Source organism: Manis javanica, chromosome 2, assembly GCF_040802235.1.
Source record: "Manis javanica isolate MJ-LG chromosome 2, MJ_LKY, whole genome shotgun sequence".
NCBI classification, from domain to species: Eukaryota; Metazoa; Chordata; class Mammalia; order Pholidota; family Manidae; genus Manis; species Manis javanica.
Window position 1 is genome coordinate 60,319,478 of NC_133157.1, and position 18,895 is coordinate 60,338,372.

Sequence of the window (18,895 nt, forward strand, 5' to 3'; positions counted from 1 at the left end):
AACTATAGTAAGTAGAGAGAGGGTAAATCTTTTGAGAAAAGCCTATGTATGTTTACTTTTTCAGTTTTTTTAAAAGACCAAAATAGAGGAAAAAACTTTTCGAAAACAACTAACATTAGGGCAGGATTTAACCATTTCCAAATGTTTTATATGTAGTAATCTCATTTGAGTGCTAAGAAAATATGATATAGGTGATGTCGCCTAGAGAAACTGGCGGAGAGAGGTTTAGTTTCTTTTCCCAGTTCATAGGTATTAAGTTAAAGAATTAAGGTTGAAACCCAGGGCTTAATTAACACAGTATTGTGGAAACACAGGGACACCTGTGAATCACTGCGCTGCTTGAGGGAGTGCAGACTGCTATGATCCTTCAGGAGAGGAGCATGGCAATAAGTACCAGGAGCCTTAAAATTATCGTATACAATTCAAAATTCCACTGCTAGGAATTTACCCTAAACAAGTAAGACAAAGATAAGGCTGTTTACTGTTATGCTATTTCTAGTATTTAAAACTACAAGTAATATTGAACTTGAGGGGACTTACTAAATAAATTGATACAAATAACAAACATAACAGTTAAAATTATGTTATGTAATTAAGTTACTAGAAATTATCCATGGAATAATGTTAATGGGAAAAGAAATACAAAATTTCACATGGAGCATAATCTTACTTTAAATATGATTATGATATAGAAAGAGACTGAGATTAATTAGCCTGATTATGGTAATCAGTTCAAAAAATTTATATATATCTCAAATCATCACATGGTACACTTAAATACCTATAATTTTATTCCTCAATTATACTTCACTACAGCTAGAGGGGGGAAAAAGAATGTATAAAGAAAGGTAACAAATCAGTAAGAAAAGGGGAAGACAAAACAACAGAGAAGTGGACAGCACACTTGAGGGTGCCTATCCCAAAAGAGGAAAAGAGACTGAAAAGAAATGCACATTGGGATTATGGGTGATTTTATATACTTGATAACTTATTTGAGTTTTCGATTTTTACAATAAACATGTGTAAGATAATCACAAGAGAAGAGGTTGTAAATATGTTCCTGGCAAAGAAGATGGTTAAATGGTAGCTGATGTCTTTAACATTTAGAACATATAATAAAAAAAACGGTAAAAATGACTGTTAATCTCAACATTCAGAGAAAACCACGTTTTACATTTCAGTTCACTTGTTTTTAAAAATTTACAAAAATGGGGTCATGGTGTTTTACATTTTATTTTTTAATTTAATGTATCACAATCATCTTCCTTGTCTGGAAATATTCTTTTACATGTCATTTTCAATGAATGCATGCTATTATATGTGCATATTGTCTAGTTTACTCATTCTCATTTTAGTTGACAGTTTGTTGCTCACTTTTATTCAGTGCTGTGATGAATTCTGTGGAGTATTGTTCTCTCCCCATTGTATATTCAATGTCTATCTTTATGATATATTGAATCTTTCCCATTTATTAAATGGCTTAGGTGATACATACATGTGCTGTGTGTGTGTGTGTGTTTGCATGTGCAAGTTTTATATCTGTATATGTCAAAATAATGACTCTGTGTAAATCGAAAGTTTCATGTTAGCCAAGCAATCTAAGCATGTCTTTGTGGTGAGAGACTATACTGTGTGTGAAGGTCTTACCTGATCTCAGGTCACAATTGCCCCTTGTCTATGCCTTTTGTGTGACTATATTTCTGTTCAGATTCCCTTCCTACTATGTCTGTATCATGTATTGTGTGCCTCATTTATTCCAGTTCACTACCCACTTAGAATTTGGCAAACTCATTCAGAGTTGCTAAGCCAGGCTGTTCAAAGAGTTAATTGAAGCAAAAATTTACTGTGCTGTACACACATATACACACGTCTATACCAGTAAAAGTTGTTTATTTTTTTTATTAAGGTATTATTGATATATACTCTTATGAAGGTTTCACATGAAAAAACAATGTGGTTACTACATTCACCCATGTTATTGTGTCCCCTCATACCCCATTGCAGTCACTACCCAACCGTATAGTAAGATGCCACAGAGTCCCTATTTGCCTTCTCTGTGCTACAGTGTCTACCCCATGATACCCCCCACACCAGTAAAAGTTTCAGAAAAGTCATTTCAAAGTCTTGATACTGTACTGATTGTACAATCTCCCCTACCCCATCCCCTTCAAAGGTAAGAAAACATTGATTTCAAAGCGTTCAAAAAGGAAAAAAAAAAAAGATGGATAGAAATATCCTGAACATGATTATCAGAACAAGAAAGGAAAAGGGCTTGATAAAATCAAAACAAAGCATCTTCCTCATTTGAAAGAATGAAAACAATAGAGATGAAACAATGTCAATCTCATGCTGGAGTATGGACTCTGACCCGCTTTGGTGACAGAATGAATGGATTCTTGGTGGAAAGACAGCAGCTATGTCACAAGTCCCCAGTCGCCCTCTATTCTATCACCTTACATTATTTTCTTTAAATTATTTACATTCTGAAATGAGTTCATTTATTTATTGTCTCTTTTTCCCCATTACAATATATTATTTTTGAGTTGAGGGACTTTTATCCATTTTGCTTATGATGTATCTCATTAGAACCTACCATAGTTCATAGTACTTAGCAGGCATGCAATAAATATTTGTAGGATGAGTGAATGAGTAAAAAGGATGAAGGCACTAAGTGGGTTAACTAACATACCTTAAAGACAGTTTTGGCTAATAACTGGGATGCAAGATTAGAATGCATGTATATGCTGCCTTCTAACCATTTGTATACTTGAATTTTAATAGCTATGGAGTTAACTTCCATAGATCTTAATTATTGGATAGTGAGAAGTCTTAAATAGACATCTACTAATTTCTTAGGCTTGCATAGAATTTCTCCTGGTTACTATAAAACAAAGATCCCTCTCCCCCTGCCCCCGAAAAAAAATGTTTGAGTATTAGATAGTAGATTCTTGGATGCTTCCCTATTGTGAACCATGATTGAGGTGAGTTTTTAGCTAGAAGGAAGATAATAGGAAGTGCAATTTCTATTTATAATACCATAGGTAAGTTCCAGTGGATTTTAAGAGCCAGCTTACAGTAAAACATAAGACACAATAAGATCGTTAACATAGAAATGTAAGATTAAAAATAATTTAGAGGGATAGAAAAGTAAGTGCTGATTATCCCCAAACAAAGGATAATTTTGTTACTATGTTTAATTCTGAGTTTACTTGCAAAGGCCAAAAGGGAAGCTTACAGATGTATTATATAATTTTTTTCAATAGAGACAAACTTAATTTTCAGGTACTGAACTCCTAAATGAAGATGCTTCATGAGCTTTTCTGAATAGTGGAATCAGACATTGGATGTCACCTTTTGTATCCCTCACAGGATCACACAGTATACTCCATACCAGCCAGAGGTGTCTCAGGGGAGACTGGAGAGTTTACTCAACTACCAGACCATGGTATGTGACATCACAGGCATGGACATGGCCAACGCATCCCTGCTGGATGAGGCGACCGCAGCTGCAGAGTCCATGCAGCTGTGCCACAGGTGAGAGGCCCAGCCTCCGGGTCAGGGACACCTTCCAGCCTCTCTCCTGCTGTGTGGGGTGGCCTCCTGTCCCCAGGCAGTGTGCAGTGACTTCTCCCTCTTTCTCTCTCTCTTTCTCACATGCACACTGACAGACATGTATGTATCAGCATCATTATACCAGTTAGCTGAGACAACAAAAAGGTTTGAAATAATAGTGGTATTAAATGCCACTGATGTTTGACATTATGTAAGAAAAATGTTTGGCCCTTCTCTTAATGCTAAATTCAGATGTTAATGCTACATTCAGGCATGTCACAACAGCTTTGCTAATATCAAGGACTGATGCTCCTCTCTCTTTGCCATCATTAGTGTGAGGCTTTCATCTGATGGCCTCAAGAAGACTGCTGGATCTCTAGCCATGACATCTGCACACAGGAGGAAGAAAAGGGTCGGGGTAAATGGTACTTCTAGCTAAGTAAGCCTTTTTCAAAGGTTTTTTGAAAGGCCACTCTCAATAACTTTCACTTGCCCTTCATTGACTACCCTAACCTACAAAGGACCTGGAAAAATATAGCTTTCTTTTTTAGATAGGCATATTGCATATTGCTGCCCTCTATATACTGGGGTTCTGTTATTTGGGTGAAGGGGAGAAGAGATACCAGGTAGGGACTGGAAATCTGTAATGTACTACATGACCATCACCCTCTTTCATGAAGAATATTGTTCTTAGGTTGTATTTACTGTTTTATAGCTTGTTTTCTTTTTCAGTTTAACAATATATTATGAACATTTCCCCATTTATTTAGTCAGCTTTCTAGAATATGGCTTTTATTGGCTATATAGTACTCACTTGCATAGAAGTACCATAATTTATGTAACCTCACCTCTATTATTGCACAGTTTGTTTCCATCTTTTAGTGTTATTGATATTTTTGTGGATTTTTAGAATAAATCTTTGTCAGAAGTTCTCTAATTCCTGAGGATGTATTTCTAGAAGTAGGATTGCTGGATCATGATGTATAGGTAATAGTTTCTCTCCAAGTCCTCATCTTCCTTCATTGTTTGCTTTGTGAATACATTAGATCTTACCTTCCTGGTAGAATTCTCATGTAGATGGTCATCTTGTTGGGAAATCTACCCACATTCATGGTATGTCGGTCTGAGGTTTTGTGCCTCTGGCCTTGAATGTCTATGTAAGTCTCTTTCTTGGCTTCCAGTCTTGAAGGATAATTAAATTGGTTTTGGTACCAATTCCAGTGTGTGTGGGACACTCCCCACACTAACAGACAATTCTTGGATACCAGTAGCGTGTCTGAGAATTCAACTCAATTCTGACACTATCAACCCAGAGATAGCAGGACATTGCACAGGTTAAGGTTTCAGCCTTAAAAGACTGCCTCCACTCCCACTCTTGCACCTGCACCCTTCAGATGCCAAACACAAGTCCAGGTTGTTACCTGTACTTTTGACCAACTGGCTATAAATCAGAGGTTCCCAGGAAACCCTCCTCTCATTTGATGAGTTTGTTAGAGCAGCTCATGCTCACAAAACTCAGAGAAACATTTTACTTACTAGATCACCAGTTTATTATAAAAGGACATAACTCAGGAACAGCCAGATGGAAGAGATGGATAGGGTAAGATATGTGGGAAGGGTGTGGAGTTTCCGTGCAAGCCATTTTCCTCAAGTCTTTGTGCGTTCACCAACCTGGAAGCTCTCTGAACCCCACCCTTTTGGATCTTTGTGGGGGCGTCATTATGTAGGCATGATTGATTAAGTAATTGGCTGTTGGTGATTTACTCAACCTCCAAGTCCTCTCCCTTCCCCAGTGGGCAGGGGGTGGGACCCAAAGTTCCAACCATCTAATCACATGGTTGGCTCTGTTGGTAAACAGCCCCCATTCTTAGGTGCTTTCCAAGAGTCATCTATTAACAGAACAAAAAAACAATTTTATCATTCTCTACACTTAGAAAATTCCAAGGGTTTTGAAAGCTGTGACCCAGGGACTTTGGATGTAGAGAAATAGAAATATGTATGATAAATAGAAATATATTTTAATCTTTCAGATGACCAAATATACATTTCTTAAAAGTCACAGTATCACAGTGGTGAACCCCAAACTCAGGTGTGGAGGCTTCTAAGTTCCAGCCACTGGTCCTTCTGCTTTCCAGGCTGCCCTAGTGGGTGGGTTCAGGCTCTTCAGTCATAGATGGAGAACCAGAAAGGGATGTCATCCACCCCTTTGTATTATTCTAAGTGAGAGCTTTCATCTCATACTTGCAGGAGCTGAGGCATTTATTGATGGCTTAGGGGTTCTGTTGTGAACTGATGAAAGTTAATGGGCTATTCACACTCTGAAAATGTTTGATTTGCTTCCTGTCTCTTCTCATACCTTGGGACCTACATTTAACTTTACCCTTGAAAATTCTGAAAAGCCTTGTGCTTAAGCAAATTTTTAAAAAATACCATTGTTTCTGTTTCCATCTTAGGTCATTTAGAGTTAGATAGCTCATTTCTCCAGATTTATTTAAATTCAAACTGTGAAGAGCTACTTTCATTGGATAATTAATCACTTTTTTATCTCCCCAACTCTACCTACTTTATATTAACTATAAAAATAATTCCTGTTCACAGTGGGAAAAGTATTCCAAGAGTAGAGAAAGATATAATGAAGAATAAAATTTGCTGTTTCTCATTGAGAAAGCTGCTGTTAATTGTTCATTGTGTATCTCCTCAGGAAATTAAATGCATAGCACAATATACATGTATTCCCCACCCCTTTCTTCTTGCCAAGATGTGCTCATGATACTCAAACTGTTAAGCATTCCCATCAGTTTTATTTCCAGAAACCACATACTATTAAAGAACCACTAGGATTTGGGTCCTGGGCCCCACTCTGGTCCTTCAGTAGTGAAAGGAAAGGAGCGACACATAGCAGCAATTCACCGGAGAGTTCCGCTTTATTAGGGAAAGGTGCGGGGTTATATAGGAAGGGGCATGAATTGATTGAGGTGTCACTTCTACGGGGCTGGTGGCTGTTGGCTAGGTGCTGGGATTGGGAGGGGGGCGAGAGGTGATTGGGCTTCAGGTGGCGCCGGCAGGAACTGAGGACCCCGAAGAGAAGCCGGAAGTTTGCCATCTTACTGGTGGGGACCCTTCATTCCCCCCTTTCTCCTCTATGGGTTTGTGGACGTTGCTTTCTCTCTGGCTGCTTCCTGCTGAACAGGGGCGGAGAAGGGAGTGAGGGCTTGAGGATTGGGAGGAAAGGGTTGATAGGACTCCCCGCAGTAAGGACGAGTAGATGTGGACTTCTTCAGGTTTGGAAATCAATGAAGGTTCCCTGTAACCATAGGTTGGCCAAGAGGATATGGGTGTCAGGAGCCAGGCGTCTGTGGCTATTGTTTCCAGGAACAGTTTCCAGTGGAGAGAGGGGTCCATCTCAGCGTGTGGTGAGGAGGTCACGTGAGGGTGAGGGATCTTCTGTGGCCAGAAGCTGGTAGTTCCTGAGTAAAAGCTGGTTGAAAGCTAGATTAGAGATTTTTCCGACTTGGGATTTGATGAACTTTATTATACAGGGTAAGAAGAGACAGGCGAGAAGAATGATTATTATGGGGCCTGGAAAGGGCCAGAGCCAGGTGAGGAGGGGGTTTGTTAGTATTGACGAGAACGGGTTGGAATTGGAAGCAGAGTGGAGACTGGAGGCAAAGTCGGTGAGTTTGGTAATGTCAGTTTCTATAATGCCAGATTCATTGATGTAATAGCAGCACTCTTCCCAGAGGAAGACGCAGGTGCCGCCCTTCTCGGCTGTAAGCAGATCTAGGGCCCGCTGGTTTTGAAGGGTGACTTTAGCTAGCGAAGTGACCTGTCTTTGGAGAGAGGCTAGAGAATCAGCAGTGGATGTCAGGGCTCCCTCAAGTTTGGCGTTGAGATGTCTAACTGCCTATAGAGAGTGACCCAAGGCTTCTCCCAGAAACCCTGCCCCAATGGCTGAGGTGATCAAAGAGCTACTGACTATGATGGGAAGGAACGCAGCTCTTTTTGTGCGCGAGGGCAAGGGAGGTTGGAGCTCAAGGAATTTGCCATGCTGTAAAGTGTTAACTGTGGGATTAGAGTGACGAGAATGCAGGGTGTATCAGAGTTGGGAGGCAGTGAGTTGAGAAGACTGCCATTACACCAAAAGAAGTGTCCCGGTTGCGTAAAAGTCTTAGAGCCAGAGATAGGGGTGTAGATAGAGAGGCAGTGAAGTGTGCTGGAGGGGGGTGGAGTTGGGCTTACACAGTGGTGGATGGTGAGATTATCTGCGTATTCTGGTTCCCATAGGGGTATGTCTGCCAGGGGGCAGAGGGGTTGTCTTTCTGCATGGAAGGAGTAGTTGGAAATATTAAGGGGCACGGCGGCCAGCAGTGGGCGCTGTAGTGATGCGCACAAGAAACAATTGGCTGTGTTAAGGGTGTGGTTGAGAAAGATGGTGGTGTCCTGAATGAGCTGTAATGAAGAGTAGGAGAAATGGGAAGATGGGTGGGGATAAGAAGATGAAGAGGCACTATCAAGAGTTTGGATAATGACTTTTTCGGAATGTCTGCTATCTGATGCAACTTGAGAGATCTGGGAATGAGAGGGAACATACTTTCGAGAGATATGAAGGGTACTGTGGAGGGTCGAGGACCCCCCGTAGTAAACTGAGGCTGTGACTCTGGCAGCCCATCGGGATTGATAAGGAGAATGAGCCGTTGGGATATTTCATGAAATGGTTGGAGGAGTAATACTGTGGGTACTGGAAGTTACCTATGTAGTGAATTGTGCAAGACTAGTAGGGACATTTCCTGTAGGTATCTGGCCATTGCCTGCAGTAGGCTTGTTTTTGGTCATAGAGGAAGCAGAGGTGGGGAGAATAAGGGTAGCTGCTAGTGAACACTTCGGTGGAGGGAGGAAAGTGGAGGTATAAAGGCTCAGAGCAGCTTTTCAGAGGGAAGTCTGGTGTGGCAATGAGGGCAGTAACTTTTGTTTGATGCTGTGTGTAAGTCTGTCTGACTTTGAATCGCCATACAAAGGAGGCTGGGGTGGTGGGGAAGACAATAGGAATGAGGGAAAAAAGTGAGAGAGCAGTAAAGGAGGAAAAAGTCATGATTCGGGTATGGATGGCAAAGGGGGTGAACGAGATTTTGGAGGAAAGAGGACAGTAAGGTGAGGAGTCTGGAGGGAGGGAGAGTCTGTAAACTTTTGTAGGTTAAGAGATCTTTTAGGTGATGTGGGGACAGAATGGTAAGGGGTGCTCTGAATGTCAGTTTATGAGCTTCTTTCTGCAAGAGCTGTCTAGCGGCTAATGCTCGTAGGCAGGGGGCCCATCCCTGAACTGTGGGGTCTAATTACTTGGAGATATAAGCTACTGGGGCAAAGCATATTGGCCTAGGACTCCTAGAGCTTGACTGGACCTCTCATGAATGTATAATGAGAAGGGCTTCGACAAATCAGGAAGATGGAGAGCTGGGGCTTCTACAAGGGCTTGACGGAGCTTAATGTAGGAGTGTCAGGGTGAGGAGGATAATGGTTTTTTAGGGAGGCTCTTGCTGAGGTTGTATAGGGGTCTTGCCAACAGGGTGCAGGGAGAAGTTAGGGATCTACGTTCTAAAATATCTAGCTAGGCTTAGAAAGGGCCTAGAAAGGAAAGGATTTTTGTCTTGGTTTTGGGAATGGGCAGGTCAGAGAGGAGCCATTTTCTGTCTAAGGTAATGGACTTTCTTTGTTGAGATAGAAGGAATCTGAGGTAAGTGATAGGAGGGGAAGAGATTTGAGCTTTGACGGGGGATACTCGGTAACTTCTGGAAGCTAGAAGGTTAAGTAGGGAGGCAGTGTCAAGTTGAGACTGTTCCCATGAGAGACTGCAGAGTAGAAGATTGTCTATGTATTATAAGGTGGACTTGGAGTGATCATGATGAAACTGTTTGAGGTCCTGAGCTAGGACCTGTCTAAAAATATGGGGACTATCTCGGAAGCTTTGTGGCAAAACTGACCAAGTGAGTTGTTTAGAATGTCTTGTGTATGGGTCCGTCCAGGTGAAGATGAAAAAATCTTGGGAGCAGGGGTCTAGAGGGATAGAAAAATGGGTCTTTGAGATCTAGGACTGAGAAGTGGGATGCTGAGGCTGTATGGATTTGGAACTAAGGGATGGATAGGGACAATGGCTATGTTGATGAGGCGAAGGTCTTGGACAAGGCGGCAAGATCCGTTGGTTTTTTTAACAGCTAATATGGGGGTATGTCTTTGAGATCTAGGACTGAGAAGTGGGATGCTGAGGCTGTATGGATTTGGAACTAAGGGATGGATAGGGACAATGGCTATGTTGATGAGGCAAAGGTTTTGGACAAGGCGGCAAGATCCGTTGGTTTTTTTAACAGCTAATATGGGGGTATTAAATGGGGAGTGAGTGGGTCTGCTTGAATGATGGGTTGGAGGCCTATGAGGGCTGAAGTGGTTTGGGGGTATTGGGCCTGACAGATATACTGAGAGGGATCACATAATTTGATAGAGGCAGGGGGACATAGGGCCACGGAGGGGCTTGTAATGTCCCAAACTTTGGGATTAACAGGGTGTATGAGGGCAGAACCGGAGCTGTCATTGGGCAGAGGGCGGTCGTCGGCTATGAGGGCCATCAGAAAGGGAGTACTGGGGGCTGTGGGAGTGGATATAGTTATGGAAACGTGGAGGAGGGAAAGGATGCCTCGTCCTAGTAAAGGGATGGGACACTGGGGCATAACCTGGAAGGAGTGGGAGAAAGGTATGGAATTGTCTTGGATTGTGCATAAAAGGGTGGGTGGGGGGTTTAATGGGAAAATCTGTTTACCTCCTACTCTGACTATAGGAGTAATGGCTGGCGTGGTAGGGCCCCGGTATTCTCACAAGACTGAGAAGGTGGCTCCTGTATCTAGGAGGAAGGAGATGGGCCGACCGTCTACTGTTAACGTAACCCTGGGCTCCTGTTTGGTGATGGAAATGGTCGGGCGAGAAGCCCCCGGGCCCCATCAATCTTCTTCTGCCAGCCCCACTACGGCGGGCTTAGGATGGGGGTTGTTCATCCATCCTCCCCTTCGGGTGGTTGGGCAATCAGACCCCCAGTGGCCCTTTTTGTGGCATCTGGGGCATGGGGTGGTAGGAGATCTGGGGGAGGGGCACACCCTTGACCAATGTCCCTCTTTTCTGCACTTGAAACAAGCTCTTGGGGGGGCTTGTTTGTAGAGGGGCGCCCAGGTTGTGTTTTTATCAGCTGGGCTAACATTTGGAAATTGGCCTGATCAGCCTTTTGTTTACGGCATTCTTTCTCCTGATCAGCCTTTTGTTTACGGCATTCTTTCTCCTCCTCCTGCTTATGGAAGACTTTAAAGGCCACTGTTAGGATCTCAGTCTGTGGGGTAGCGGGGCCCTGTTCTAACTTTTTGAGTTTAGCTTTAATGTCGGGGTAGCCTTGAGCTAGGAAGTATGTCATAAGGACATGTCTTCCTTCAGGTGTTTCTGGGTCCAGGCTGGTATACCGTAATAGGGCTTGAGTGAGTCTGTCTAAGAACTCGGAGGGGATTTCATCTCTCTTTTGAATTATGTCTTGGAGCTTTTGAAAACTGACTACTTTACAAGCTGCCCTTTTTCAGACCTGCTATTAAGCAGGAGGCAAAAATATCTCGAGAGCGGAGACTCATGGTGGTGTTATAATTTCAGTGTGGGTCTTGTTTGGGGACAGCAGTGGGGCCAGGGAGATAGGTGGGGTCAGTCCTGTGGGTTTCAGTAGCCTGCATTTGGGCGAAGTCCTAAACTCATCTACGCTCTTCAGGGAGGAGAGTATTGGCCAGGAGCATGAAAATGTCATGATGTGTGAGGCTGTAAGACTGGAGGGTCTATTGAAACTCCCTGATGTATGTCATGGGATCAGTGGAAAAGGAACTTAGGCGTTTCTCTAGTTGGGCTAAATCTCTTAAGGAGAAAGGGATGTGAACGCGCACGCTGCCTTCGGATCCTGCTACCTCCCGGAGGGGGGCGATAATTTTGGGAGGCTCTCGGGACTGAGTCTGAGGGGGACTGAAGGGTTCTGGCTCAGTCTGTGGGGGAGTGACGCGGTCTAGCCGTGCCTAGTCGAGCAGGTCCTGAAGTGCAGAAGGGGGACAAAGAAAATAAAGAAAGATAGAATCGGACCCACATGTCGCCAGCTACCAGCCCAGCTGCTTACTTCTGCCGCTCTAGTTGGGCTTGAACTCATGACTGAATTAAGAGTCCCATGCTCTGCTGAGCTACAGCAGGGCTCCAGTTAATTGCTTATGGAATGCGTTGTTTTCTATTCCTGCCACATCGGCAAGTGGGGGAAGGGCATAGCTAGAAGCAGGGGCGGTGTTTCTACACATCTTCAAGGTCTCCCTATTTTCAGAGTGAGGAGTCTTGGCAAGATATGTTTTTGTGGACAGGTAACTTCTAAGGACTGCACCGGTTGTTCTCTAGCTTGTGCTTTCCCATGCTGCCTTCAGACATGGGGGGAGGTGCTTTCCCATTCTCTCTACAAACGTGAGAAGACAAAGGCGGTGCCTAACAGGGGAGAAACAGGTGATGAGGGCAAAGACGGAGGAGGCCCCCGGGACCTAGTTAAAGGGGGGCTGAAAGGCTCAGGCTTAATCTGCAGGGAATGAAGGTGGAGGAGGTGAGATGGGGGAGGAGATGGTTGGGGAGGAAGGGAGAAGGGCTGTTGTAGGAGAAGAAGGGGAAGGGAGGGAACAGGAGGCTTCTGCGGGGGCGGCGGCTTGCAGGCTAGGAGAACTTGGGAGGGGGCGGGGAGAGGAGGAGGCGGAAAGCTTCAATATAGGGAATCTCCTTCCATTTTTTCAGGCGCTGGCAGTAGTTAAAAAGATCGCGAGTGATGTTAGGATCAAGAGTTCCCCCTGCGGGCCATTGCTTGTTATTGTCTAGGGGGGTATGTCGGCCAATCTTGGGAGCAATATTTACGGAGAAGTTTTGGTTTTATATCAGGCATCAGGGAGAGGGTAGCCAGATGCTTAAGCAGGCATTCAAGAGGTGAACTTTCAGGGAGGGATGAGGAGGCTCCCATGGCTAAAGGACAAAGAAGGAGACAAACAGGGGAAGACGAACGGAGATCCTCGGACTGGAAGCAGACCACAAGGAGACAAAGGGCGTCCCCGATGATCCTTGGTGGTCTGCGGAAACTCGTATACGAGTCGGAATTTCTTGGGAAGTGTGGGTCGTCACCCAGACTTCCCTAAGAAGGCAGAGTGCCGGAGTCTCGAGGTACCTAGCGCTAGGCGTTTTCGGCGGACGGAACAGAAGGAGGAGGGGGGGAAAAGGGAGCGTTCTCATCTACAAAGGAGTCACCTCGTTTATGGCTGTTGGAGGGGGATGCCTGAGAGTCAGCCGCAGCCGTGAAGGCCTGAGGCGGGGATTTATGACTGTCGGAGGAGGGGCCTGAGCGTCCGCCGCAGCCGTAAAGGCTTGAGGCGGGGATTTATGGCTGTTTGGGGAGGGGCCTGAGGGTCCGCCGCAGCCATGAAGGCCTGAGGCGGGGAGAGTTCCCTCCTCATCCCCGAGCGTCAGGGCCTTGCCGGACGATCACGGTCAATGGCACTGCGATAGCTTGGGGAAGAGTGGCCCACCCCGGGGAAATTTTGCTTAAAAACTTTCAGCACTGATGGAAGGGATGGTGAATGCGTTTGACTGTCAGAGGAGGGGCCTGAGCATCTGCCGCAGCCGTAAAGGCTTGAGGCGGGGATTTATGGCTTTTGGAGGAGGGGCCTGAGGGTCCGCCGCAGCCGTGAAGGCCTGAGGCGGGGAGCATTCCCTCCTCATCCCCGAGCGTCAGGGCCTTGCCGGATGATCACGGTCAATGGCACTGCGATAGCTCGGGGAAGAGTGGCCCACTCCGGGGGGAATACTTACCTAAAGGCCAGAGAGGAGTGGTGAGTGTGATGAGCCAGCACCGGAAAAAGAGGATGAGGGCAAGCTGCTGCTGGTGTCGGGGGAAGACGGGGCCCAGTTGGGGTGTCCCGTCTCCTGGGTTTCGGCACCAATGAAAGGAAAGGAGCGACACATAGCAGCAATTCACCGGAGAGTTCCGCTTTATTAGGGAAAGGTGCGGGGTTATATAGGAAGGGGCATGAATTGATTGAGGTGTCACTTCTACGGGGCTGGTGGCTGTTGGCTAGGTGCTGGGATTGGGAGGGGGGCAAGAGGTGATTGGGCTTCAGGTGGTGCCGGCGGGAACTGAGGACCCTGAAGAGAAGCCGGAAGTTTGCCATCTTACTGGTGGGGACCCTTCAAGTAGCCCTATGGTCCTGCGCTTGTCACCATCTCTGAGCCCTATTCCTCTTCAGCTGAATGAGGACACTTAGTTTAGATAATCTCTAAATGCTCCTTTGGCAATAAAATTCTCAGATGTTTTTATTCAGAAGAGCTCGTTTTTGTTTTGTTTTGTTTTGTTTTTATCTCCACTTGTACCTAATCATAGCCTTCTGCTTTTCTTTCTTTTTCCTCATAGTATATTTTTAAATATTTAGACTTAGCTTAAGATTGATTTTGCTAAGTAGGGTTAAAATAGTGTTAAACAAAAGTCAACAGAGTAAATTTGAAAATCTAATTTGGCTTTATTCAATGATTCATGAATCAGGCAACATCCCATCTAAAAAGTAGAAAGGAGTTCCAAAGGATAGAAAGGGGAAAAATTTTAAAGGCAGGACAAGGAAGTCCTAAACAAACAAGGATCATTTCGGGCAACATCACCTTCCTTTGGGGGACAAAAAGGGTCATACTAAGGGGATTACCTCACTTAAGCAGACCAAAAAATTATAGAGTGACTAATTAAGATCACATTCCTGAAGAAGGTTGAACGTGTAAGTAGGTTAGGTATTGGTGACACGGGCCTAGCACAACTGACTCCGTTTTGTGTCTCTGGGTTTCTTTTTAACAATGACAATTGGATTTCAGTGAAATTCTAATCAATAAATGTAATTAGTCACTCATGACTCAGTATTTTTAACACTAAGGCTTTCCCTCAATACCATCTTTGCTTTGCATTCTTAGAAGATACTCTGCTTTCTTTAATATTCATGCTTGAATGTGATTTTCCTTTTCAACAGACACAACAAGAGGAGGAAATTTTTCGTTGACCCCCGTTGCCACCCACAGACAATAGCTGTCGTTCAGACTCGAGCCAAGTAATTAATTTTATTCATACTTTAACTAGGGAACAATATCATGTTCATCTCTGTTGTCTCTCCAAACTGATTGGAGGTGAACCTGGTTTAAATTAGAGTTGTTGATTTTTACTTTCCCTCTGACTTTCTTCCCAGGAACTCACTGGTAAGTAAAATATGTTAGAATTGAGGAAAAAGTACACAGTGGTTTTAGCTACCTTTATTTACTTTATATTAAGCTACCATGTTGTTTTGTTTTCTTTTTGTAAAAGGAAAATTAAAAATGTTAAAATGATTTCAACTTTTTTCAGAAAGTTTGAAAAGCAGAGGGAAAAAAATGAAATGGTTGCCCAATTGTTATGATTTTGTGTGCATCCCTGGAAACAAAGTTTATAGGGAATCCACATAATGCCTAGGTGTGGATTGAATAGAAGACGCACATTGTATTTATTTAGTGCTGTAATCAGATAAACACAGCACAACTACCCCTTGTGGGCGTGCTTATTTGCTTTCTCCTTTTAACAGCTGGGCAGTCTTCCTGCAGTCCTATGCCACCATCCCTTTAGAAGGGGTTTTCTCCATATGATTGGAATTGGATGGTTTTAGGAACCTAGCGAAAGTCTTCCTCTTTGCCTTACTGGTGGCTTTCCATTCATTTAAAACTGGTCCAAGGTGAAAGTGATGATCAGTTCTTTAGCTCTAGGACGCAATGTTCCCCATCCTCTCTCAGGAGCAGGTTCTGACAGGAAAGTGGAGGAGGAGTGGTGAGGGTGGAACTGAGAGACCAGCTGAGCTGTGAGACGCACTTGGAGTTGGCATGACAATCTGTTACCATTGAAGGACCAGGTGTGGGATGGGGTGGTGGGGCAGGGCACACTGAGGGAAGGACACAGGATATTCATGCTGAATCACTGAAAAGAAACTAATTTTATTTTCTCTGGAAAACCAAAAGCATGATTGCTGCTAATCTTCTGTCTTTCCAGATATACTGGAGTTCTCATTGAGCTGAAGTTACCCCATGAAATGGACTTCAGCAGAAAAGATGTCAGTGGAGTGCTGTTCCAGTACCCAGACACGGAGGGGAGGGTGGAAGACTTCACGGAACTTGTGGAGAGAGCACATCAGACTGGGGTAGGCAGGCCTCTCCTTCTCAGTCCATGGAGGTGTGTCCCAACTTTTAGTTATTATCATTGTTTTTGGTGTGTCTTAATTTCCATACCTTTATCACCTAGAATGGTAAAACTCTCTATTACCTACATGTTCTTTAAGTTTGTTATGTTCACTGATTCCACAGTAAATATTTTTGAATGAATGATTGAATAAACAAAATTCACAGGATATAATGCAACTCTGCCAGTCTGCCTTAATGGAGGTAATTTTCCGCTCTCCCACTACTCTCAGGAGTGTCCATTTTCTTTCTTGTTTCCTTTCCAGAGCTTGGCCTGCTGTGCTACTGACCTTTTAGCTCTGTGTATCTTGAGGCCTCCTGGAGAATTTGGGGTAGACATCTCCCTAGGCAGCTCACAGAGATTTGGAGTGCCACTGGGCTATGGTGGACCACACGCAGCCTTTTTTGCCGTCAGAGAAAGCTTGGTGAGGATGATGCCAGGGAGAATGGTGGGAGTAACAAGGTAAGCAGCTCGTTTCACCTTTTTATTGTGGTTATCATTCTCTCTGTTCCTTCTGATCACCAGTCATTGATTTCTCTCTGCATTTCGCTGTGCCACATCGGGTCAGTTAAGAAAATGTACAACACAGATTCAGAGAAGAGAACCTAGAGTAGGAATTAGTACCTCTTCTCAAACGCCGAATTTTTTTTTATTTATTTGGAGAAGTATGTGTATAGTTTGCAACCTATTTGCATTTACAACAAATTTATTTAGGCTGATGATAGCCTTGAGTGAACATTTTAGGTGTGTTTTATATTTAATCAGTTTTTTCTCAAAAGTGTTATGTCACATGGTAATGTTTATAAAGACAAGTGCAATGAGACATTACCATGAACATGTTGTAATCCACATTATTTCCTAGAGAATTGCCACTTGTTCATTCAAGTAATTTCTAAAGGTACTCTCTGAGTGCTTCTCATTGATCATGCTCCTCAGAGACAGATTTAGATAAATGCCATGTTTATTACTGGGGAAATTAAGCACAATCTTTTTGAGGCAGAGTGCTTTCCAATTTTAAAAAATCAACATATTAATTATTATTGTCTGCTAATTTTTATATTGAACTTATTACCTTTCTGAAAGTGGACCGCCAGAACTTGATGGAATGAAGAATAAGCCTGGTGAATCTTTGTGTTTATCCAAATTTTTTAATGTATTGGGAAGAGAAAAACCTTGTTAGAGACAAATGTACGATTTTAATGTTTTTTCTTTATAACCATACAATTGCTTTAGGTTTCTAATACAGAAATCATTTCCTTTGTCAGATATTTCTCTTTTTCTTGTGCCTGCCAAGAAGCTCGGAATGAAATTTAATCCTCATTCACTTTAATTATATTAGTCTGGGTCATTCCTGGAAAATTTCTTTTCAAGGTTCTTGGCCTTATTGTATACCTCAGTTCCTCAAATCAAGTACAAACTAAGCATTAGTAGTCCTATACAGGAGGGGATGGTTTGGGAATTGTTTCTTTTTGGTCTTGCAGCCACATAAATTTGGTGAATTCCCTTCCAGCTGGAAAGGAAAGAAGCAGGTCCATTCATGACAGCTCCTGGTGCTATGATTATCTGTGCTAACTGGATGTTTTATTCTTGGTTCAGAGATGCCACTGGGAAAGAAGTGTATCGTCTTGCTCTTCAAACCAGGGAGCAACACATCCGGAGAGACAAGGCTACCAGCAACATCTGTACTGCTCAGGTGATCCCACTGAATGCCTTACAATCTACAGAAATGAGCTACTCATCCATTCATTTGGTCATTCATTCATTCACCATCTACTGAGAAGTGTGCACACCAGAGATGTCAATAATCTTATTGGTGGTGGTCTTGAATAAGCTTATGGTCCTGTAAGAATCAAAGTACAATGTATTTTGCTGGTGCTGTGTGTATGCACACACTTAATACCTCAGGGTCTCCAGCATTCTTGGCCATAAGGCATGTCCATTACAGGTGGCGATTGGGCCACCTTCTCTTAGGGCTGAGATGGAGGCCCTCCAGGAAAGGAAGAGTGTTTGAAGTGACTGTGTTTGAAGGATGGTCCAGCTGATGGTGGTCATGGGGTACTCTTACCCCATGCTTATGACAGGCGTTCCTGAAATCATTGCGATAAAATAGGAGAGGCTTCCTGGGTTCCTGACCATCCTGGAAGTTGCCTAAGGGCTCAGGTCAGAGGGAGTAGTGTTTTCTGAGATCATCCAGCTTCTAGGATCAGGTGGGAAACTGTTCCTCAGCACACAGTTCATTCTACATCCATTTTTCTATTCAGGGCCAGGGAAAGAGATCTCACAGAGACCTCGGTGGGCAGTGCAGTGCTCTTCCCTTTTAGGGCGTTGGCTCAAAGCACCACCAGCAGCTTTTAGAAAGCCTTTCCAAGGAGGCAATGGATGATATTTCATCATTTAACTTGGTTTGTAAAACCAAATTGCTTTTTCAGCAATTATCAATGTGATGTTGCCTTTGGTTTTAATCTTCTCATTCTGGAGATCTTCTGACTCTTCCTTGTCTATTTCATTCCATGTGTTCCTTTTCATAATTGGTTGCGTAAAAGAGTTGCTCATAACTCCAATGTCATTCTCTTTGTAAACATGAAATTATTGGACATACCACATTTTGTTTATCCATTCATCAATTGATGGATATTATTTCCACTTTTGGGTATTTTGAAGAAAGCTGCTATGCATAGTCATATATAAGTTTTTGTGGGGTCATACGTTTTTAGCTCTCTCAGGTATACACCTAGGAGTAGAACTGCTGGGTCATACTGTAAATCTGTAATTAATATTTTGAGGAACTTCCATGCTATTTCCACAGTAAAGTACACTGTTTTATATCCCCACCCCCAGTGTATGAGGGTTCTAATCTCTCTGCACTTCACTACTACTTGTTATTGCCCATTTTTTTGGTTATAGCCATCTTAGTGGGTTTGAAGTGATACTTCCTTGTGGTTTGATTTGTATTTTCCTAATAACTACTGATTTGGGGCATCTTTTCATCATTAGCTTTTGATTACTTTCTTTAAGTATCCTGATGATATTGTTCGT

The 18,895-nt window shown here is 43.4% G+C and overlaps 1 protein-coding gene across 2 annotated transcripts in view; it reads left to right on the forward strand.

Moving 5' to 3' along the window:
- GLDC (glycine decarboxylase) overlaps positions 1–18,895 on the forward strand; it is a 93,473-nt gene that overhangs the window by 19,312 nt on the left and 55,266 nt on the right. For both annotated transcript variants that reach the window (XM_073228559.1, XM_037019059.2), the window contains exons 4-8: positions 3,370–3,534; positions 14,634–14,711; positions 15,674–15,821; positions 16,125–16,321; positions 17,456–17,552. In XM_073228559.1, the coding sequence (XP_073084660.1) occupies positions 3,370–3,534; positions 14,634–14,711; positions 15,674–15,821; positions 16,125–16,321; positions 17,456–17,552 (685 nt within the window). The remainder of the gene's footprint in view (positions 1–3,369; positions 3,535–14,633; positions 14,712–15,673; positions 15,822–16,124; positions 16,322–17,455; positions 17,553–18,895) is intronic.